The sequence below is a fragment of the Lepus europaeus genome, chromosome 12, assembly GCF_033115175.1.
Source record: "Lepus europaeus isolate LE1 chromosome 12, mLepTim1.pri, whole genome shotgun sequence".
In the NCBI taxonomy this organism is placed as follows: Eukaryota; Metazoa; Chordata; class Mammalia; order Lagomorpha; family Leporidae; genus Lepus; species Lepus europaeus.
Window position 1 is genome coordinate 39,350,035 of NC_084838.1, and position 22,764 is coordinate 39,372,798.

At 50.0% G+C, this 22,764-nt stretch overlaps 1 protein-coding gene across 4 annotated transcripts in view; it reads right to left on the bottom strand.

Annotated features, from left to right (window-relative positions):
* RUSC2 (RUN and SH3 domain containing 2) overlaps window positions 1–22,764 on the bottom strand; it is a 72,410-nt gene that overhangs the window by 12,837 nt on the left and 36,809 nt on the right. For 2 of the 4 annotated variants that reach the window (XM_062207999.1, XM_062207997.1), the window contains exons 2-11: window positions 9,769–11,865; window positions 4,563–5,201; window positions 4,159–4,344; window positions 3,917–4,057; window positions 2,778–2,854; window positions 2,417–2,591; window positions 2,221–2,326; window positions 1,499–1,545; window positions 291–1,104; window positions 66–203 (exon numbers count right to left, since the gene is read on the bottom strand). In XM_062207999.1, coding sequence (XP_062063983.1) covers window positions 66–203; window positions 291–1,104; window positions 1,499–1,545; window positions 2,221–2,326; window positions 2,417–2,591; window positions 2,778–2,854; window positions 3,917–4,057; window positions 4,159–4,344; window positions 4,563–5,201; window positions 9,769–11,797 — 4,352 coding nt within the window. In that variant the 5' untranslated portion in view covers window positions 11,798–11,865. Of the gene's footprint in view, window positions 1–65; window positions 204–290; window positions 1,105–1,498; window positions 1,546–2,220; window positions 2,327–2,416; window positions 2,592–2,777; window positions 2,855–3,916; window positions 4,058–4,158; window positions 4,345–4,562; window positions 5,202–9,768; window positions 11,866–20,230; window positions 20,852–22,764 lie in introns of those variants that run through there. The other 2 variants (XM_062207998.1, XM_062208000.1) reach the window with 2 other exon arrangements.

The window sequence follows — 22,764 nt, forward strand, 5'->3', positions numbered from 1 at the left end:
GGTCAGAGAAACCCCATCCAAAGCCAATCCCGGCCCCCCCGACCCCTCCCTGACCCTGGGCTCACCATGGGGGCTTAGAGGGCAGGGCTGGAGAGTGTGGCTCCTGCACGCTGTCCTTGGGCTCTGGCTCCCGGCGGGCACCCACGGTCTGTGCCACTAGCTGGAACATGGACTTGTCCAGGCTCAGCCAGTCTGAAGGCAGCCTAGGGGAGAGCAGCTGGGCTCTGGCTCTGTCCAGGCCCAGCTCAGGCGCCCCGCTCCCTCTGCCCCTACCACATGTGGACTCTCACCTGTTTGTGGGCCGGGCCTCCCGTTGAGCTTTTCGGGAACCAAAGAGATGTCCCCACTTGATGCCACCAGGTGAAGGCTCCGAGGCCCCTTCTTCGTTTTCTGCTGGGGGGGCAGAAGGCGCCTCCCTTTCTCGACTGCGCCTCAGCTCAGCCAGCACGGAGTCAGGGGGGCTCCCCATCCAGAAGGGCCAGCCCCTCTCTCGACCAAGGGCCTCTTCGGGGGCAGGGCAGGCCTCAGCCCCTTCCACTACTCCCTCGCGTGGGGGTGGAGCCTGGGGAGGCCCCCCGGACCCCCCCACTTTCTTTTTCTCACTGCTGCTATTGCTGCTACCACGAGGGAACCTAGAACCCTCAGTGGAGCCGTCGATGTAGACTTGGGAGCTCTGCATGAGCTGGTACCACCAGCCAGCCTGACCGCTTCGGGCCCACCTGCCATGGCCTGAGCCCTCTGCCATCTCCGCCACCTCTTCTGCTTCCTCCTCCTCTTCTCCACCTTCTGGGGCGCCCACGCCCTTCACTCGCTCCCCATGCGCTGCTCTGTCCATGTCTCCCGGGCCCTCCTGGCCCCGGGCCCGGGCCAGCTGCAGTGTCGAGTGCGCAGACAGCAGCAGGTCCTGGGACACTCGCAGCAGTTCCTTGTGCTGCCGCTGCTGCTGCCCGCTTTGCAGCAGCCGGTGCTGGAAGAGCAAGTCCAGGCTGAAGGGCAGCAGGGCCAGGGGCTGGAGCAGCAGCAGTAGCTCCTCAAAGAGGCCGGGGCACACGGTGTGCGCCGCACTCAGGAAGCCCCAGGGCTGGTAGTGCGTCTGGATGATATCTGCGGGGGAGAGGGGGCTTGTGTCACACAGAGGAGCAGAGCCTGGCCCACGTGGCACTTTGGGTGCTATGCAGTTAACTGTGTTCCACGTTCACGCTGTCTCCTGTGGCTGTGCAGCGTGCAGACCCCCCACCCTGAGACGGGACGAGAGGTGTGGGGGCTCCCCTAGCCAGGCTTCCAGCTTTCTGGACTATTCTGCCCACTCCGAGGCTCTAACTCAAGCAGAAGCTGGGGAGGACTCGGGGAGAAATGCAAAACTCTGAGGACAGACGCTCCCTTCTGGTTCCCTTCCCCACCTCCGGTTCCTAAGGACAGCCACTCCGCCCCGTCTGCTGAGCCTCTGGGGACTGGCCTAGTTTGAGACTGTGAGACAAAGCGGGGTTCTGGGCATTACCTTCGTGGTTATAGAGGTGATTAAACCAGAACTCCAGGGACCGGATGCTGTAGGGAGATAGGCAAAGAAAGCTGAGTCTTGTGTGGATACGGCCAGAAAATAAGGTACCAAGGAGACAGATACAGGGGCTCAGACACAGGGAGGCAGGCTGGGTGAGCATCCCCTTTTATGGCGGGGGTGCTGCCTGGTTCACTTCACACACCAGTGGGGATGTGCAGAGGGAGTGAGTGCGGGGTTCACGAGCTAATCACCTCCTCCGAGAGAGGAGTCAGCTGTACACGACCCAGAAAATCAGGGTACAGAATGAGAGTGCAGGCAGCTCAGGCTCAAGGGCGATGGTTCATCACCGGGGCCGTACTGGAGGGAGAATCATACTACAACGTGCATCCCAAGGTGCACTGGGTGTTGAAGCTGGATTTAGGAGCAGGGCTGGAATGGAGAGGATCAGGGTTCTCAGGAGACTGAGAAACGCGATTAATTTCCAAATAACAGGCTACGTTTTCGTAAGAGCAGCCGAAGACGATGTCAGGGATCAGTGCTGGGGTTGTGGGTCCCTGGGAAAGCAGTGAGCCACTGGGGCGGTCTGGCTGGGGGAAGCTTGCACCCTGGTCACTGACTCGCAGACCTCCCCCTTCTGCCTCAGTGCAGGGAGCTGGTTCCTCAGGAGGCAGGGCCTGGGTGGAGGGCTGGTTGTTCAGGAGGTCTTGCTGCCCTACACTTACTTGAGCAGGCCGAGGATGAAGGCGTTGAAGCGCATGGTGTGACTGGTGAGCTCTGGGAACTGGCTGACTTTGTTGTAGAGGCCGTGCAGAACCTTGGTGGATGGGCCTAGGAGGAAGCCAGGGTTGGGGGTCACGCGGCCGATGTCTGGAACCCTAACTGCAGCCCAAGGTCCTTATCTCTCCGCTGGGCACTCACCGAGCTGCGTGGAAGCCTCAACCACGCTCCACGGCATGTTCTTGCGTTGCCCGATGATGACGTCCAGTACAAAGGACTTGAGCCCGTCCTCCAGCACGGCCCGGACAGCGGGGCACAAGTACTTCAGAACCAGGTGGCCCACGTTGGGGCTCACAGAACTGTTTCCCAGCTTTGCCTGCAGGTGCAGTCGGGAGTGGCAGGGAGTCATCTGGAGACAACCTTGGCCCTTCCTTTGTCGGCCTGCATGGCTCGCCCCTGCCACCCCCACCCCTCAGAATCCGGCTCTGGAGCAGGGGGAGGTGGTGGCACACGGAGGGCGGGGTCTGCAGGGCAGAGCTCAGTCCTCCACATTCTTGCTTACCTTCACCCCAGGATCCCGGCTTGTGCCAAAGTGGGCCACAATGAGGTCCACAGCAGTGTTAACAGCTTTAATCAGGCCTGCAAGCAAGGATTGATGTGACAGGTCCTTAATCAAGCTCCCAGCAAACACTAAAGGCTGAACCCTCCAGGAGGGTGGAGGACTCTCACACCCTCAGTCTCTGCACCTGTACACAAGTCTCACTGAGACATCCACGCAAGTGCTGTTCTGGTTTGGCCCAGTTCTCAACCCTTGCCTGTCCTTTTGGACCTACCTTTAGTGATACCACGGCCATCCATGACCTTCAACTTTCTCACTTCTTAGCCCTCTGACTCCAATCCCGGATCAGTCCAACAATCAGTCTTTTCTACAGAGAAACTAGGCCACCCCCTGCTCTTGGAGATAATCCAGGTCCCTCATACAAGTGCCAGAAAAGCGCAATTCTTCGATATGTGCCTCGTCAGCACCCTGTGCTCCACCCTCAAGTTGCCATGGCAAACCTTTCCCCCTCTTCTCCAGCCCTTCGTCCTACTTCCTGCAGAGAACAGAGGCCACTGGTCATAGATCCTTCAACTTCCCTCTCCTCCAAGACACACAACTGTACTGCACCTGCACCCCTCTCCCTCCATCGCATCCTGCCCAAGGGACTTCCACTTCACCCTTCTCCCGTTTCACAGGCTCCTCTCTTCAGCCCACACTTGTGATTTATGCTCAGTGCTTCCTTCAGCGGCTCACTGAAACTGCTCTCACCTTGGCTCAGCCGGCACGTGGCTGGCTTCCCTGCCTGCCAGTCTTCCTCTTCTAAATGTCACCAGCACACTTAGCAAAGCCGCAGGCCCCGGCCCTTGACCGAGAGCGCTCAGTTTATCTGGCACATGCCACCTCCTCCCCCCATCATGCTTAGCTCACTCAGGGAAGAGCCTGGTTCGGCATCTGAGGAAGGACCCTGGCTCACTCACCGTACACTAACAGCACCCACGTGTCTGCCTCCAGGCCCAGTGCTCTCCAACTCCTTCCTGGCACTTAAATTTTAAGACAGGGAAATATTCCCTGTCTTAAATGCCCGAGAGTAGGGCAGCAAGCATGTATAGGTGGGTAGTGTGACAGCAGCAACTCTGACCTGAGCTCGGGGTTCTAGTCACCTTTTTTCTGAAGCAGGTCAATGGAAATGGCCTCTGAGTTGCCATCTGGGGACAGACAAAACTCAGCTGGGGGCTTCTCAGTCAGGGAGAAGGGGTCTTGGAAATCAGGGCAGGTCAGTGGTAATGGCTTCAGCATTTGACCTGGAAAGAAGAGAAAAAAATCAAGTTCAGGGCCTCCAGCATGCTCCTTTGGGACCGAGCCCTTCCCACCACAGCAGGGTCTGGGAACCTTGCCCACACACCATTCAGCCGGCAGTTCAGATGGCCAGCAGCCGGGAAAGAGCCAGGAAACTCAAAGATGGGGTTCCTTCGGGTCAGCCGCACTTCCTGTGGCCTTCGGTCTAGGCTGCCTGATACGCCAGGTGGCCCTAGTGGGTTCTTCCTCCTGTATTCGCGCCACTTGAGGGCTTGAGGGGATAGGTGGTTGGCTGGAAGTAGACCAGGTTAGCAGGAGAGACAGACAGGCAAGAGTTAGCAGGAGACAAGGTTTCATATCCACCCATGGACCCATGTGAAACACCAGAGTTAAGACTGCGTGGACATCATCCACAGGTGCTGGGGACAGAGGTGCAAACATTTTAACCTCTGGCCCCAAGTCAGAGCATAAAGACAGAAGTGCTTGGGGTGGTGGCGGTGAAGCGCGTACCGTTACTGGGCCTGGAGGCCATGCTGCCCTCACCACCTCCCCGGGCCAGGCTCTCTGCTCGGCTGAAGCCAGATCTCCAGGAGCCCAGAGGTGGCAAGCTTCCTGTTCCATGGAGTCGGTACTCAGCCAAGGTCAGTGTCTTCTGATCTTCCTGCTGTGGCAGCTGGGAGGTGGCAGGCCGGGCAACAGAACAGGGGTGGCTCCATGGGGGTAGGCTGTCTGTGGCTGTGGCCTGCTCTGGGGGAGGGGAGCACGAAGTGGAGGCAGAAGAGTCAGTGCTGGGCCCAAAGGGGCCAGCACTCCGGATGGGGGAGTAGCTGCCCAGGGGTGATGGCCGTGAGGTCTCTGGCTCAGGCCCAGCTTTCCTGGCACCTCGACCAGTGGTTCGGGGTGTGGACGCCTGTGGCTCCCTGGAGGGAGCTGGGGCTGGGCCTTGAGCAGCAGGGGCAGCCACTGGGGCAGGCTGCTGTGTACGGCTGCAGCCCGAGAGGCTGTAGAGCTGGGAGAGGTTGTGCAGGGCCCGAGCCTTGGCCAGCTGCTTGGGGAAGTGGTGCTGGAACACGAAGGGCTGGATGGGCAGTGTAGTTGGCCTCTGCTCCTTGCTGTAGCGAAGGACTGGTCGGCTTTCAGCACCACCCCCTGTAGCAACAGGGATGGAGAGCATTCAGATAGGCAGACACTGAAGCCACACAAGAAGAAACAGAAGCAGAGATAAGAGACGAGGCCCCCCGGGGGAGGGGCAAGACAGGCAGGACCTGGGTTGCAGGAAGTGAATGGGGTAAGGCTAATCAAGTGCGTGGAACGTGCCACTGCGGCCCACTTCTTTTGGGAGACTCTTTCCTGTGTTTTGGATCCTGCTCTGTTTCACACCTCTTCATTTTCTCAAATCTGAAGATGGTGTTATCTTACGGCTCAAGTCTTACACTTTCCCCTTGCCCAGCTCCCGTTCAGGCTTTCCTACAGGTGTCTCCCAGGCCCATAGCATTAGCCTTGCCCTTCCACTTGAGCTCTAGAGCCCTCTGCTTTCGGGCTCTGCTTTCACGGACACATTGTACCTTAGAAGAGCTCATCCAGTGCCTTTGCCCCCTTTTCCCAGTGACTTTCATTCCTGTCGATGGCAGAACCAACGTTTTCTCTATCTCTGTGGCCTAGAGACTTGGGGTCCGAGTCAGGATTTTTGCTCATTACCCCTTCTTCAGGCACACCAGCACATTTCGTTCTTGAGCAAATCAAAGATTTCTTTACTCGCAGCCAGAGCCAGCTTCTCGTTATCGCTGTCCACCCTCACTCCCACTCTCATGATCCTAGCACTGAAACCGCTGAGTTCAACGTCTGCTCCTTCTGCTCAGAGGTGTGTTCCCCAGGGCTGGGCCTCCTGTTCTTCCAGCCGGTCTTCAGGTCCACGTCCCTCAGAACTGAATACGGGACTCCAGGACACTGCACAGAGGGGCAGTGCTTGTGCACCGCCTGTGGTTCTGACACTGCACACATGGTGAACGCTGGAGTGAACACAAGGTGGTGCTATAAGCACTCACATGGCCTAAAATCCTGGGCGTGGCTCACTGACCCAGTCGCTCAACAACTGTACTATGCCAGGAATTAGTATCCTTACTGGACAGATCAGGAAATTTGAAATTTAGAGCGATTAAGTTATTTGCTCATGGTCATCCAACTAGAAAGTGGCAGAGCTATACTTCTGTGTAAGCCAGAGTCTGGGTTTGGGGCCAGTGTATCACATACACTTCTCAGGCTGGGTGTTCCTGTCCCTCATCTTTTATTTCATCAACAAGTCACAGTGGATGAGACCCTAACCCATTAGAGAAGGTTCAGAATCACTCCCAGGGGACATATTTAAACTAAGCCCTCCTACCATCCCTAGTCAGCTCTTAAAGAGCAAACTCTGTTATTCCCCCTACTCGCTAGGCTCCAGCCCTACCTGCTTCTGGTCTTAAATACACCAAATTCATTACCTTCTCAGAGCCTGCTGACCTGCTGCTCTTTCTGCCTGACATTCAGCATCAGCTCACAAACCACCCCTTCAATAAGACCTTCACCGGGCAGCCCAGTCCCTGTGGCAAACTGTTGTCTGCCCCATTGTTCCATTTCATTTTCTTTGTAGTCCTTTTCACCATGAGAAATTATCCTTTATGTGTTTATTGCTTATTACTCCTTATAAGAACTCCAAAAAAGCTCTGATTTGTGTATTCTAATGGCCGTGTCTTCAGTGCCTAGAACAGAGCTTGGGGCACGGCAGGAACTAAACGGCTGAAGCCTCAGCATCACTCCTCATTCAGCCCAGTCTCGTGTACCTCGACTCGGTACATAACGGGCTGGCTTCAGGAAGCACCACTTGGCACATCTTTACACCTGTCAGCCTCGCTGTTGCCCTCCCACTGCCCTCTGTAAGCACACTGCCTTTCCCCCCGGAAAGTCTTCTTCCTCCCCACTTATTTAAACAGCAATTTGTAAGGCTGAGCTGACCCAGTGTCTATCCCCAGTCAGCTCGGGACAGCTTAGAAACCAAATTTCACATTTGTCTTCTGTTATAAGTTTTGTTCTTTCAAAATTTGGTCAGATCCATCTGAGTCTGCTGCCTCCTTAGCCTCTTATTTTCATTTTTTTAATTAAAAAAAAAAAAAGGTACAAAATCAAGAAAAGAGCCCTGTGGTGTATCACTGAAGAGCTCTGTCATATAGCAGCGTCTTGGTGGGAAAAGTCTCATCGCATAGAAAAAAGCACTTTTAACGCTCCCTCTCCATCTCCACTCAGGACCGTCCTTGCCCTCAGGATGCTAGCACAGCATCCCGCCAGCTACTCCCAGCAGACCCTGCAGTCTGAGAAGGAGCAGCTTCTAAAGGGCTCTGGCCCCGTCTCTGTGGTCTCTGACTCTGCTTCTCCCCCAGAAATTTCCTCTCCCCCCCTTTCCCCAAGGACGTCTCCCCTGTGTATTTAATTGTGTGGCCTTTTCTAATGGATTGTGAGCTCTGGAAGTACATTTGTGGTTTTTAAACCCCTCTGAGAAACCAGCAGACCCAATCTAAGGCTATGGACACAGCTGTCGGGGAACTTGCTGCCCCTGACTCTCTACCCCCACCCCCACCCCCTCCTTCCCAAACCCTCTGAGATCTGGCTTCCACTCTTCCTACTTCTGAATTGTTTTCAGGATTCTTCAGCCTTATCATAGATGATCTCTCTTTAGAACTTTTTTTTTTTTTTTTTTGACAGGCAGAGTGGACAGTGAGAGGGAGACAGAGAGAAAGGTCTTCCTTTTGCCGTTGGTTCACCCTCCAATGGCCGCTGCGGTAGCGCGCTGCGGCCGGCACACCGCGCTGATCCGATGGCAGGAGCCAGGTGCTTCTCCTGGTCTCCCATGGGGTGCAGGGCCCAAGCACTTGGGCCATCCTCCACTGCACTCCCTGGCCACAGCAGAGAGCTGGCCTGGAAGAGGGGCAACCGGGACAGGATCGGTGCCCCGACCGGGACTAGAACCCGGTGTGCCGGCGCCGCAAGGCGGAGGATTAGCCTGTTGAGCCATGGCGCCGGCCTAGAACTTATTTTGTTGAACCTCTTTTTTAAAAACTTTCTCTTCTTTTGGTTTCTGTGATTTTATTCTCTCCTGGTTCTTGTGTTTTTCTGGCTAATTCTTCTGTCATTTTTGAGAGTTGACCAGATCACTCCCTGAATCACAGTATCCCCATCCTTGTCCCCTTTATAACTCCATACACTCTCCCTGGATGCTGTCACCCATTCATTTAGCTTCAACTACTACTTTTATTCCCATGACTTTCCAATCTACATGGAAACATCTCTTTTAGTCCATCTTCCATCTAACCAATGATCTTTCTAAAATGCAAATCAAAATATGCTGGTAAGCAAAGGAAAAACCCATCAAACAAAAAAGTAATTCCCTGATTAAAACCCTTCAGGGGTTCTACCCCATTTTCCCATGACTATACCAAATTACCATATTTGCAGCCTCTGGAAAGCATCAAGCCCTATGTCTTTGTGAGCATATCAGCCCAGGAGGTTCTTCCTACAAGTCTCCACAAAACCTATTCCTGATCAGCTTCTGAGACTGGGCTTAAACGTAAACTGTGTAAGTGGTTCTTCCTTGACATTTCAGTCCTAGATATCCCTTCTCATCCACCAGTACCACACACTGCCAACTCTGCATTTCAACTTTGTTTCCTCTTCTGTTTCCAATTTTAGCTGAAATTCCTTGAGGGCAGAGGTGAAATTCTTACAACTTAATAAAATAGGGAAAGAGTTGGCTTTGGGAGGGGCTACCTGGAGCTTAAAGCTCATAGGTCAGGTCTCGGGCTCCTTGGAGGGTGGTGAAAATTACTGATCAAAGAATGAACTTCACTGATATCCAGTGTGGTTTTCCTGTTAGACATATCCCTTGGTGGTCTCTTAGGCACTGAAAATTACAAATTTCCAAAATTGAACAACCCTGTTCCTCTTCCAGTAAGTCTATTTCTTTATTCAAATGCTATCTGACGGGGCAGATGTTGTAGTGCAGAGGGTTACACTGCTGCTTGGGACACCCACACATCAGAGTGTCTGGGATGGAGCCCTGCCTCTGCCTCTGCTGCCCATGCAGATTCCTGCTGACGTGCCTGGGAGGCAGCAAATGACGGCTCAAGTACTGAGTCCCGGCCTCCCAGCTGGGAAACCTGGATGGAGTTCCTGGCTCCTGGCTCTTGTTTGGCTCAGCTCTGGTTGCTGCAGGCCTTTAGGGAGTGAACCAGTGGATGGAAGATCTCTCCCTCTCCTTCTCTCTGTGTCACTGCCTTTCAAGTAAGTCAAAATGAGTAAACAGTTATTAAAAAAAGAAATTCCTCTTGGGATTTTCCCATAAACAAATAAACAAAAACAAACAAGAAAAACCAGACCTTATTCAAGCTACCATCATCTTTTTAGGAGTCATCCAGGTTCAGAATCACCATCTTTTGAATACTTCCTTTTTCAATACATCCGTCTCTAAGTCCTGTTGATTTTTATCTCCTTGCTGTATTTTTTTCAATTCTCTATCTTCCTCCCCCTGTTCCTACTCCATTATACTACAGGACACGCCCTAGACTGGAAAGATAATAGATGGAGACTGAGGAGTCTCTAAGTGGCACAGAAGGAAGGGTTGGCGGGGACCTATCACAGAGGAGGCCATGCATAGATCCTGGTAATCTCTAGTCTTTAGGTTCCTTACCGTCAGCTCTAGCTCTTGCATCCCTCTGGGCATGGCTGTTGGCTGGGCTCCCTGGGACAGCAAGCCCTGGATCCATCAGTGGAGCCAGGGGGCCTTGCTCAGCAGCTCTGAGGCCAGAAGGTGGCGTCTCACTGGACTGGGGGCCCTGGCAGACCTGGGTGGACCAGGGTTCTGGACCAAGTAGGTCTATGCCTGGTCCCAAGGGCATGGGTGGTAGACTATGGCTACAGTGAGTGCCCTTCTCCAGTGGGGCCGCCCTGTCTTGCTGGGCTTCTTGGATGGGTGAGAACTCCTGGGAGGAGTCCCCGACGCTCACCCGAAGTGGGGGGGAGCCAGAGCCTGCAGCCTTCTTCCGGCCTTTGGCCAGTTCAGCAAAGGAGGTGACCCTCCTGGGTGGGGAGCTAGGCCCTGCCAGGGCCGCAGGGCCCTCACTCAAGCGTACTGGACAACTCAGCATGCGCTCCAGTGAGCCCAGGCGGACAGCAGGGCTGCGCTCCAGGCTGCGGTCGTAGCTGCGGGAGCGCTGGCGTCCCGTGCTGAGGTTGGGGGGTGACGTATTCGTGTACACTTGTCCCTCGAGAATAGTGGGGCTCATGGCAGCGGCTGCTTCTGCCGAGGAGCCCTCTGCCTCTTGTTCCTCTGGCTGGACTTCGGGCTTCTGGAATAGGTAGTACTCGGAAGGCTGGCCTGGGCCTGGTTCTGGGCCAGGGCCTGGTGGGGGACTTATCTTGGTGTGTTCCTCAGAGCAGCTGGTGATGGAAGAGCCAGCCGGGCTTGGGGATGATTGGGAGGACAGGTCACAGGTGACAAGTTTATAGTAATTCTGTGTGGCCACCACAAGACGGGCCTGGCTCTGGAAGCAGGCTGTGAGGTCGGCCACAGCTGGGCAGGGCTCACAGTGTGGGCGGTAGGAGTTGCAGTTGGCATCGAGCTCAGGAGATGAGGCATGAGGACAACCATAGCCTCCTTCCCGTCCTCCACTCTCAGGGTGGTGAGACTCACAAGACATCTTCGACTCAGCCGGGGAGGGCTGCAGGTCCAGGTAGAAGCCGCCAGGGTCCGAGTGGCTGCAGAAGGAAGAGTCACTGCAGGACTGCGGGGCAGAGTTGAGATTGGCTCGGGAGTTGCTGTGCATCTTGTTGTACAGCGTGCTGAAGGTGACCAGCACGCCATCGGAACTGTTGCAGGACGAGTCGCTCACGTAGCCCATGGACTGGTCAGCTGCCTCAGACTGACTGGATGTGCTGCTGCAGCGGCAGTGCTGGGTTCCTGGGCCCGAGCACCCTGGGTTCCTTGGGGATTCATCTGAACTCAGCTTCCATTCATGGTCAAAGGAGAAGCCAGAGGTATCACTGGCTCCCCCACCACTGCCATTCCCACCAGGTCCCCCACACTCATCCAGCTCCATGGTCTCTGCTTCCAGCTCTGGTCTGCAGCGGTGGCTGCTGCGGCACTGCTGGGTGTCCAAGGGTGCCACTGGCTCCTGTTCCTGCCCGTCCACCACTCCAGCCCGACTGCGTGGTGCTCCCCATGACCTGCCCACTCTGGGTCCAGACGGTGGCAGCTGGAAAGAGGCTAGATGGAAGGTGGGCTGGCCAGTGCTGTGCAGGTGGAAGGACTGCTGGGTGGCATTGTCACCGAAGCTGTCATCATACAGGTCACCAAGTCCTGGCTCACCCACACCCTCCTGCAGCAAGAACGGATTGTGTCGTTTGGAGGCCCCGGAGCCTCTTCCATCCCGACCCCTACTCTTGGTGCTGTCTGTAGACCGTGCAGATCCGCCTGCAGCAGAGTGCAGACTGTTGAACAGCAGGGAGTCAGCTTGTCCCAGGTCTTGGTCAGGCTGGGTGACACCCAGGTCAGGTGGACAGAAAGGGTTGGGTCTTGTGCTCCCACTACCTCCATTTGCCCCTCCGCAGCACTGCCTGTCTGGGACTTGACAGTGCACCAGGGGGATGTGGTGGACGATGAGGGTCTCTCCAGTCAGCTTTGGGGGACTATCCATTCTGGAAAGTTCGAACAAGGGCATCAACGGCACCAGATACTGCCCCCGGAGCCCAGTGGGGCAGAACACATTGCATCAGGAGACCTTGGCACCTGGAGAGAGAGAGGGAAAGAAAGGGAACCTAAAGTGACCTCCCCAGAAGTCAGGGACATACCTTTCATACCATTTTCAGATGGCAAAGAGCCCAAGAGGAAAAAGGCTCCACATCAAGGTGGAGCTCCAACAGCCCAGCAGGGCAGCTGGGACCCTGCCACACTTTCTGCATTGCACAGGTCCAGCTTCTGAGGTCCCCCTTCATTTTAAGGTCCCCCTATATCCAACTGTGACAAAAGGCCAGTCCTCTTTCCATGCCACATATGAAGGTCTGGAGATCTCAAAGACTGCACTTTCTCCTTCTCTTTCAAAGGCCTTGTTGGTAGCAGTAAACAATGACTAGTCCCAAGTATGAAAACCAATGAATAGTGATATAACCTAGAAACAACTCCGATGTAATGTCTGACAGGATGCAAGGCACTGAGGAGATAGAGAGCTGCCTTAGGTACGGCTACAGCACGCAGGTTACAGATGTGAAAATCATGTACTTTGCAGCAACAAGCTCTACATTTGCAAGAGATTTATTTTTAAATACACTATATCACTTGACCGCCTTTCTCCTCCTCTGAGCCCCAGGATATTTGTCCCTCTGTGGTGATTGTGGGTGAAGTATTCTTACTATCCTCATTACTGTACTGGAGCTTTTCAAACACAGACTAAGTTGGGCATGAGGTGGGGGTATATTTTATCTATTTTGTGTCACTCTAGCACATTATCATATAAGGCCTGGCAAACATGAGAGGCAGAATACATTCTTAATATATGTCTAGTTTGGGTGCAGACCTCCTGAAGTACCCAAAGTCTCTCCATTTTTAACCTCGAACCTTCGTTATCCAGAAGCCCTACAAAGCCTTCTCTTCCCAGTTTTACCTCTGACAGGCTAACATTCTTTCTGGCTCAGGACAGTCCCTTCTGAGCTTCTCTGCCCCTTGACCACATTGAGGCAGAGCAGCCAACTCAAGTTCTAGTCTCCCAAGTTCAGATCCCAACAGTCTTCACTCCTCATACATTTCTTTTTCTTCCTTTTTATTTCTATCGTTTTCCTTTCATACACTCTAAGTTTAAATCTCTTTTGCTTTTCTCTATTCACCCTAGAAATGAGCCTTTGATACCACCAATTTCTTAAAATTTAACTCACTTAGACCAAAGGGTCCCAGCTCCTCATGTGGAGAACACTGAAGAGCTGGGTAAGTAATCAATACTCAAGGACATAAACAGGCAATTCATAAAAGAAATTGAAATGGTTAATAAACATGTGTGAGCAACAAAGTATTAAGATATAATTAGTTGGGGTTGGTGTTGTGGCATAGCAGGTTAAGCCTCCACCCAAGATGTTGGCATCCCATTTGGGTACCAGTTCAAGACCTGGCTGCTCCACTTCCAATCCAGCTCCCTGCTAATGTACCTGGGAAAGCAGCAAGAGATAGCCAAGTCCTTGGGCCCCTGCACCCACATGGAAGACCAGAAGAAGCTCCTGGCTCCTGGCTTCTGCCTGGCCCAGCCCTGGCTGTTGCAGTCATCTGGGGAGTAAACCAGCAGATGGAAGATCTCTCTCTCTCCTCTCTCATCTTTCTGTAACTCTGCCTTTCAAATAAATTTAAAACATATGCATATAATTATTTGTGTTAAATTAAATTCCATTAAAGTTAATAAACAAGAATATATCTGTCCTTTGGTATTAGCAGGGAATTAGTTCTAGGACCCCTTGCAGATGCCAGAATTCACAGATATCCAATGCCCTTTTATAAAACATCATAGCATTTGTCTATAGCCTATGCACATTCTCTCATATACTTTAAACCATCTCTATATTACTTAATATAATATAACACCATGTGAGTTGTTAAACTGTATTGTTCAGGGAATAATGAAGAGAGAAAAATCTGTACATGGTCTGTACAGATGAAATATATGGAGGGGCCATCTGTATTAACAGTCGTTCTTCCTTTTCCCCTTTCTGAGAGGGCGACTCTTTTGTTGGACTTCAAAGCCTTTGTGTGTTGATTAGGGTAATGGGTAGAGAGGTTGGAAGGCAGAAACTAGAGAGGCTAAACTGAGCTACAAAATTATATATTATAGTGGAAAACAGAGAAGAAAATCTCTGTTATCATGGATTGGGTACAGTTTCTAAGATGAGACATGAAAAGCACAAGAGACAAAAACAAAAACAGAGAAAATAGACTCCACAGTGCTTCAGAGGACACCTAAGAAAGTGGAAAGACGGCCCGTGAAATGGGAGACAACATTTGTAAATCATATACTTGATATGAAACTTCTACTTGGAAAGAAAACTCTTGTATCTTTAGAATAAAAAGAGTTATAACCCAATTAAAAGCTAGGCAAAGAATCTAAATAGGCATTTCTCCAAAGAAGACACACAAGTGGCTAACAAGCTCATGAAAGGATGATCATTTTTATGTGGATGTCTTTTTTTTTTTTTGACAGGCAGAGTGGACAGTGAGAGAGAGAGACAGAGAGAAAGGTCTTCCTTTGCCGTTGGCTCACCCTCCAATGGCTGCCGTGACCAGCACACTGCAGCCAGCGCACCGCGCTGATCCGAAGCTAGGAGCCAGGTGCTTCTCCTGGTCTCCCATGTGGGTGCAGGGCCCAAGCACTTGGGCCATCCTCCACTGCCCTCTTGGGCCACAGCAGAGAGCTGGCCTGGAAGAGGGGCAACCGGGACAGAATCCGGCGCCCCGACTGGGACTAGAACCCGGTGTGCTGGTGCCGTTAGCCTATTGAGCCGTGGCGCCAGCCTATGTGGATGTCTTAAAAAAAACCTGAAGACAATATAAGTGTGGACAATGATGATGGAGTGGAAAATTGGAACCCTCAAACATGGTAGGGTCATTGCAAAAACAGTACAGCCACTTTGGAAAACAGTTGACAGTTCCTTAAAATGTTAAACAGAGTTACTACTTGACCAGCAATTCCACTGCTAAGTCTAAACCCAGGAGAAATGAAAATGTGTGTTTACACAAAAACTTGGATATAAATGTTTATATCAGCACTATTCACCGTAGCCACAATTGGTAACTAGATAAACAAAATGAGGTATACACATGAATGCAATTTTATTTGGCAATAAAAGAAATGAAGTAATGATATATGGCACAACATGAATGAACTTGAAAAAGACTATGCTAAGTGAAAGAAATCAGAAAAAACTTCCTTGTATGATGCTGTTTGATTTCATTTATATGAAATATCCAGAATAGGCAAAGCCATAAGCAGAAACTAGATTAGCAGTTGCCATTGCCTGAGGAGGTGAGGAATGGGGAATGGGTACTTCCTTCATGGGTGTGGAGGTTCTTCTTGGGGTGATAATGTTCTGAAAGCAGGCATTGCTGATGGTGACAGTCTGTGCTTACAAGGAAAACTACAGAATTCATGGTATGTGAATTATCTCAATAAGACTAAAGCATGAAAGAAATCAAGATTAACAGAAGGAAGCACAGAGTGGTGAGGGAGGGATCTAATGCTGAGCTGTGAATGGGGCTGGGCATTTGCAGAGACAAGGGGAAAATGAGACAAGTGAGAAACAACTCTTAAATGTGGCATTTAGAGAGAGAGAAGATGGCAATATCTAGGAAATTTTGGCATGAATTACTTAAGATAATTTCCCTTCACTCCGTTCCACCTTTTTTTTAATTCAAGAAAACTTTGACCTCAAACATGATATATATATATATATATTATTAGTATACTAATATATAAATGTATGTATGTGGGATTCCACTAATGCACAAATATATGTCTCTGTGTGTGTGTGTGTGTGTGTACGAGATACTACTTCATTTCCTCTACATGCACATACTCCTTATTTAAGCCATCACGATTCAATCAAGGCTCCAGCCTAGCAACATAATCCAATCTAATCACTTCCCAAAAACCCTACCTTCAAACACCATATTTGGAATAAGTTTCCACCCTTAATTCATTAACAATTAACCATGACCATTCAAATAAGACTTTGAGGACCAAACTCCTAGCATATGGGTCTTTGGGAAACTTCTAAACTAATATCTAGACTATAGCAGTTGGGAACATTCTAAAATTCCAGTAACAATCAACCAATAAAAAAATATACAGAACAGAGAGTATCATTAAAATAATGTGTTCAAATGATTATTGACTTGGAAAATGGTCACAAAATAGTAAGTTAAAATAGAAGGCTATAAATGGCATGGTGGTATGACATCATTTTTATAAATAAATGTGTCTAGTATGGAAGAAAAATTGAAAAACATGCAACAAAACATTAACAGTGCCTGTCTTTGTTGAGTGACTGGATTATCTTAAATTTTATTCTTTTTGTTTCATACTTATTTTCTTTTTAAAGGTGTACTTATTTATTTGAAAGAGTTAAGAGAGAGAGAGAGAGAGGGAGGGAGAGAGAGAGAGAGAAAGACATTGTCTAATCAGTGTTTCACACCCCAAATGTTTGCAATGGGCTGAAGCCAGGAGCCTGGAACTATATCCAGGTCTCCCATGTGGGTGCAGAGGCTCAAGTACTTGGCCATCTTCCACTGCTTTCCCAGGTGCTTTAGCAGAAAGCTGGATCAGAAGTGGAGCAGCCTGGATGTGAATCAGCATCATATGGGATGCTGGCTTTGCAGGCAGAGGCTTAACCTGCTGTATCACAATGCTGGCCCCTCATATTTATTTTCTAATTTCTGTATAATAAATATCCTTCATATGCATATTTCAAACAATTGTTTTTTTCTTTCAGGAGTGGGCTTCCCCTAAGAATTTTCATTTTATTTGAAAGTCAGAGAGAGACTGATTTTCCATTTATTGGTTCACTCCCCAAATGCCCACAACAGTCAGGAGCCAGGAGCTCCATCTGGATCTCCTACGTGGGTGACAGGGGCCTAAACACTTGAACCCAGGGTGTACATTAGCAGGAAGCTGGATCAGAGGTGCAGTGGGGACTTGAAGCCAGGTACTCTGATAAGGGACGCTGGCACCCCAAACAGCATTTTTTAGCCTCGGCCAAACATCCAACCTCTTTTTCTCCTGCTAAAGGACCATTTTCAAGAAGCGTTCACTAGTATGTGTACACACAACAGAAGTAATGATTCTGACCCATACAACCATTCTGGGGACATTCCTATGGAAAACCACAGTGATACACAGAGTCTAGAGCCAGGGAGGGGGAACGAAGGCATACTGGAGCACTGATGGGCAGATGCTGACGGCTGTGTTAGAACAGTGTTTCCACATCTGTGTCCCAGACTAGAGCACAGTTCCTTGAGGTCGGAGACCGAGAGCTAGCCAACCCCATAACCCTAGAATTTCTTACATGGTCCTTCGAACACAGCAGATGCTTGGTTATTTGTCTAGTACTTTACACATTTAATAAAATTGAGTTGTTTGCCTTTTATTATTGAGTTATAGGAGTTTTTAAAATTTATTTTGGGTAAATTTTATTCTAGTCAGATCCTTGTCTTGGAAATATTTTTCTCTCAGCCAGAGGCTTGCCTGTTAGCTTTCTTAACAATGCTTCTTATTAACAGACATTTTAAATTTTATGAAGTCAAATTTATTAGTTTTTTTCTTTTATGATTAAAGCTTTATGTGCCCTAAGAAGTCTTTATCTATCCTAAGATCATAAAGTAATTGTTCTCTAAAAACCATATAGTGTTATCTTTAAATTTGAGTTATGTCGAATCTTACTTTATGTTTCAAGCTCTTTTACTGATTTTTATTTTAACTTGTATTTTTATATCTTAGGGATTGTTAACAATTCAGCCAGCTGGAGGTGAAGTTCTGCAGGCATCCCTGAGACTTTGTAATCATGCTTTGCTCCATAACTGCTTCACATGATTTACAAAGCACTTTTTATGTATACATCATTATCCTCATCCCAACTTAGCAAAGTGGGCAGAGCCATATTCATTAAAATGAACAAGGAAACTGACCCCTAGAAAAATGCAATGACTTGCCCAGGATCACTCAGTGAACAAATAACAATAAAGATGGGACTCAGGAATCCTAACTTCTGACATCTTTTCTTGATCAGTTAAGAATGTAATGAGAGTATGTGATTCGATTTCAAACATCACAGAGAACATTCCCTGAGAGATGATTTCAGACTTTTTCCTGAGCGTGGTTTGTTCTAATGTCAAGACAAGTTTACGACGAGGGCCCATAAGCTCTAGGGAAGGTGAAGAGAAAGCCCAGATGTGGAAGACATCATTCCAGACTCTCTTTGCACCCTAATTAAATGGAGAGATCTGGAAGATGAGGATGGGGAAGGAATAGAAGATCCGGAATAAGAAGTGGAAAAGAGGCTCTCTGAGGATGAGCCCTCTAGCCATGCTTATCAGATATATAGTGGAGTGGTAAGCTCAGCCAGATCAAGTTACAAACTCTAGCCTGCCCGCATCAGGGGAAGCTTTCTGAGAGCCCCTTCCTGGTGGAGTCTCGGTGGGTGCCTCCTTTTTTTTTTTTTTTTTTTTTTAATTTATTTATTTGACAGGTAGAGTTATAGACAGAGAGAGACAGAGAGAAAGGTCTTCCTTCCGTTGGTTCATTCCCTAAACGGCCGCCATGGCGCTGCATCGATCTGAAGCCAGGAGCCAGGTGCTTCCTCCTGGTCTCCCATGTGGGTGCAGGCGCCCAAGCACTTGGGCCATCCTCCACTGCCTTCCTGGGCCACAGCAGAGAGCTGGACTGGAAGAGGAGCAGTGGGACTAGAACCTGGTGCCCATATTGGATGCCAGCGCTGCAAGGCGGAGGATTAATCAAGTGAGCCACGGCGCGTGCCCCAGTGGGTGTCTCTTGACTTATCATAAATAATAATAATACTTACTAGTGATTATTTATTGGGCACTAACATGCCAGGTGATTTACAAGTAACATCTCGAATTCCACCGTAACACTTTCAAGTAGGCAGAATCACTCCCATTTTACAGATGAGAAAACCAAAGCTTAGAGGATATAAGTAGTTTGCTCGAGATAACAGAGCTGAGATGCGATCCAAACCCAGGTCTGCCCAATTCTTAATTATTTCCACTACAACTGCCTCCCAGAGAAAATGATCAGGGCCACACCCTCTTTCTTCCTAAAGTCCTTGCATTTACCGCCTCCCAGAGCAGCTGCTTCCTACTTTTCCTGGTAGTCCACACTGTAGCTTCCACCCAAACAGGCTGTATTACAGGCCTCTCTATTCTCTATTACAGTCCCTTTCTATGTCTGTTCCCATGCTCCGATAACACTCTGCTAGCCCCACTCCTGCCCCGCTTGGCAGCCCTCATCTCCCTGTCCTCTTGACAGCCCCCAAACCCTCTTTCCCAACTGCAGTTCCCACTCCAAGACGGCTTTTGGGAATTAACACTCTCCTACAACTTTCCAGGGTATTCTTCAATCATCTATTTCAAAACATGGATCTACTGTCTCCCATTTTCATATGTTTTGAATCCTCCAACAAGGTGGGCCAACAGGCATGGGGATTTAAGGAACTCTCCTATTTCAGCAATAGGGGAACTCAAGGCAGGGAAACTCCAGCAAAAAAGGTTTCTCCTGTCTTTGGGCATCAGCGTCTTTTTTGCCAAATAACCCTCTCCCTCTTTTCTGGCCTCTTGAAGGGAGATGGGGGAGACAAAGGGACTCAGCTGCTGCTCCTGCAGGCTGACCTTGACTTGAGGTCCTGATGAGCAGCCTCCGAAGGACCAATAGGTCTTTTCCTGCCTGGGTCCTCCCTTGGGAAGGACTGAAGGTATGATGGCAAGAGGGTGGATTTGGGAGTTATTAGCTTATGCTCAGGTCTCTTCCTGCTAGGAATCCATGAGTAAGAAGGCTTGTTATAACAGGTCAGGTGCCCTAGACATTGCAATGACCGTCCCCTGCCCCCAACCTACTGTGGGACATCTTGGTCAACATTCGTTCTTGGAGCCTAGTGGCTCTCACAGCTCCAGAAGGCATGGTGTGTGAGTGTGTGCGTGTGTGCGTGTAGGGAGCGGCTTCCCAGCCCCTCCTGAAAGCTGCATGGATGCCTGCATCTTCTCCATCATGAACTTACAGCGTTTGTAGTCCCCTCCCATTAAGTCTTTGTTTCCAGATCTGACCCCCTCCACTCTGACTACAGCAGCTCAGAGCAGCTTCATTAGAAATGCCCAAAAAGGAAGGATGGAGTCTCCTGCTTCCGACAAAACAGCACAGTGATGCTCCAACTCTGCTTCTCCCGGTCTCTGCACCACAGCCCAGACGCATGCATGGATGAGCTTGTCTAACGCTCGCACGCACGCTCTCTCCCTCTTTTGGAAAGACAAAGCCAGTCCTTGGCAGCCAGGGCCCGAATGCCGATGGCTTGTGCTGGCGGCTCTGCCCTGCCCCTCCCCCAGCTGCGCTGAGCCGTACCTGTTAGGAGCCTTCAGCTGGACCGCAGGCTTCTGCTGCTTTTGCTCTGCCTTGACAGTTCCTGCCGAGGCACTGTTCCCGGGCCCACACAGGGGGCCCTGGGCCGACTTCCTAAGATCTGATTGCTGCTAATACAATGGCATCGCTGCTAATGCAGGGAGGCTGCGCAATCCCAGCGCCGTCTCCTGGCTGCTGCCGCGGCCGCTGGTGCTGCGGTGACGTTGCTGCCCAGGGAAGGGGGAAGGGAGAGGAGCGGGCATGCCCACAGTACAGCCGCTCAGCCTCGCTCCCCGCTCCCCGGCAGTCCCCGTGGGCCCGGTAGCCCGGCGAAGGGGGAGGGGAGAGAAAGGAGCCGGCCGCGGAGGGCAGTCGGCGCCGGCGGATGGAGATCTCTCCCGATCTCCCGGCAACGAGAGCTGGGCCTACGCCTCTCTGAGTCTCAGGGAAGGAGTCTGGGCAGAGCCTGGAAGCTTCCTTCCTTCCTTCCTTCCTTTCTCAGGCCCCTCCTTTTAGACCTCAGCCAGAAACTTCTCCCTCCTCTTTTCCCTCTGAATGACTGTGTTTTCCAGCTTCTTCCTCTCACTGGGATTCCAGGCTAGCCTAGAGGTGGAGCAGTCAGCCTGGGAGGGGACTCCTGGAGCCCTGAGGGGTGGCTGCCATCAGCAGTCGTCATTCTACCCAAAGCCTCTGTGTGCGTGTGTGCGTGTGCACGCGCCTGCCTCCTGGGGAACATGGGTCTGTCCCCGAAAATACAGACTGCACTGCAGGGACCTTGTAGCCCACAAGTCTTAGGGCCAAAGTGGCTACAGGCCCGTGTCCCAACACACGTCCCATTCAGTTCTCTGGCTCTTCAGAGGGTCCACAGTGGTGGCCGAAGTAGAACCGACCCCTCTCACATACCGTACAAGAGGAATCTAGAAATCTCCTTGGGTGTAAATGAGAGTGGGCTCGGAGAGATCTGTTTTTCATTGGAAAAGGATCTATGAAAAAGAAGCTTAGACAACAAAGGAATAGATTCTTCATAACCTTGGACTAGACAACAAATTCTTGAACACAATACCAAAAATATAGTGACAAAAGAGAAAATAGATAAGTTGGACTAAATAAAAATTTAAAATGTTTGTGCTTCAAAGGATACAATCAAGATAATGAAAAGGCCACGCCCTCAGCTCTAAAGCGCACGTGTGTCTGCTTGGGCTCTTTCCAATCTGTGGAAGCTGAATGAAGGGGGGCTTCTGGAAGATCCGGTTGTACGATGGGTTGTCAATGGGTCACCCGTGTTTCAGCATCTATAGGAATTTTCATGTTCAAATATAATCTGTGCTTTTTGTGTAACTTTTCTCAAAACAGTAGAAGCCAAAAGGTAACAGGAAGGACTGAAGTTAAAAAACCAATCTTAATGTTTGGGAATTCAAAAAGTTGTAAGAAAGGGGAATATCCTGGAGGTGGAGAAGATGCTCTGAAACTATTTGCCTATATACAGACTAAAAGAAGAGGAGGAACCCTTTATAAGAGAGGCTAGAAGGCCAGGGGTGAGAGCCAATTGGTTTAAAAATGGGTGTCTCTACAAAGCAATGACAAAGAGACTAACAACCCAACTTAAAAACGGGCAAAGAACTTAAACTGACATTTCTCCAAAGGAGATTAACACAAATGGCCCTCAAGCCACAAAAAGTTGCTCAACAACGTTAGTCATTAGGGTAATGTAAATCAAAGCCAATTCAATGAGATACTATTTCACACCCACTAGGATGGTTAAAACTAAAGTAAACAAACAAAAATAGATAATCCAAAGATAACCCACAGAACTGGAGGAAGTTTGCAAATCATTATGTCTGGATAGAAGGAACTTCTATCCAGAATACATAAAAAATTTAGCAATAAGACAACTCAGTGGGGCTGGCGCTGTGGCGCAGCAGGTTAAAGCCCTAGCCTGGCATCCCATATAGTGCCAGTTCGAGTCCTGGCTGCTCCACTTCCAATCCAGCTCCCAGCTTATGTACCTGGGAAGGCAGTGGAAGACCCTGCACCCTTATGGGATTACCCAGAAGAAGCTTCTGGTTCCTGGCTTTGGATAGGCTCAACTTCAGCCGTTGTGGCCATTTGGGGAGTGAACCAGCAGATGGAAGACCTCTGTCTCTCTCTCTCTCTCTCTGTCTCTACCTCTCTCTGGAACTCTTTCAAATAAATAAAGTCAATATTTTCAAAAAAATAAAAAAAGACAACTCAATTAATCATGTGCAGAGGACTTGAGTAGACATTCTCCCAAAGAAGACACACATAGTAAGATGATCAACATTATTAGTCACTAGGAAAGTACAAATTATAACTAAAATGAGATACCACTTGACCCCACTACAGTGGCTAAAACAAAACAAAAAAGACAACAGACAATAATAAGTGTTGATGATTGTGTGGAGAAAGTGGATCCCTTATCCGTTGTTGGGGGCTTTATATAATGGTGCAACCACACTGGAAAACAGTCTGGAGGTCCGTATAATCAAACAGTTCTGCTCCCAAGTACATATGTTTCA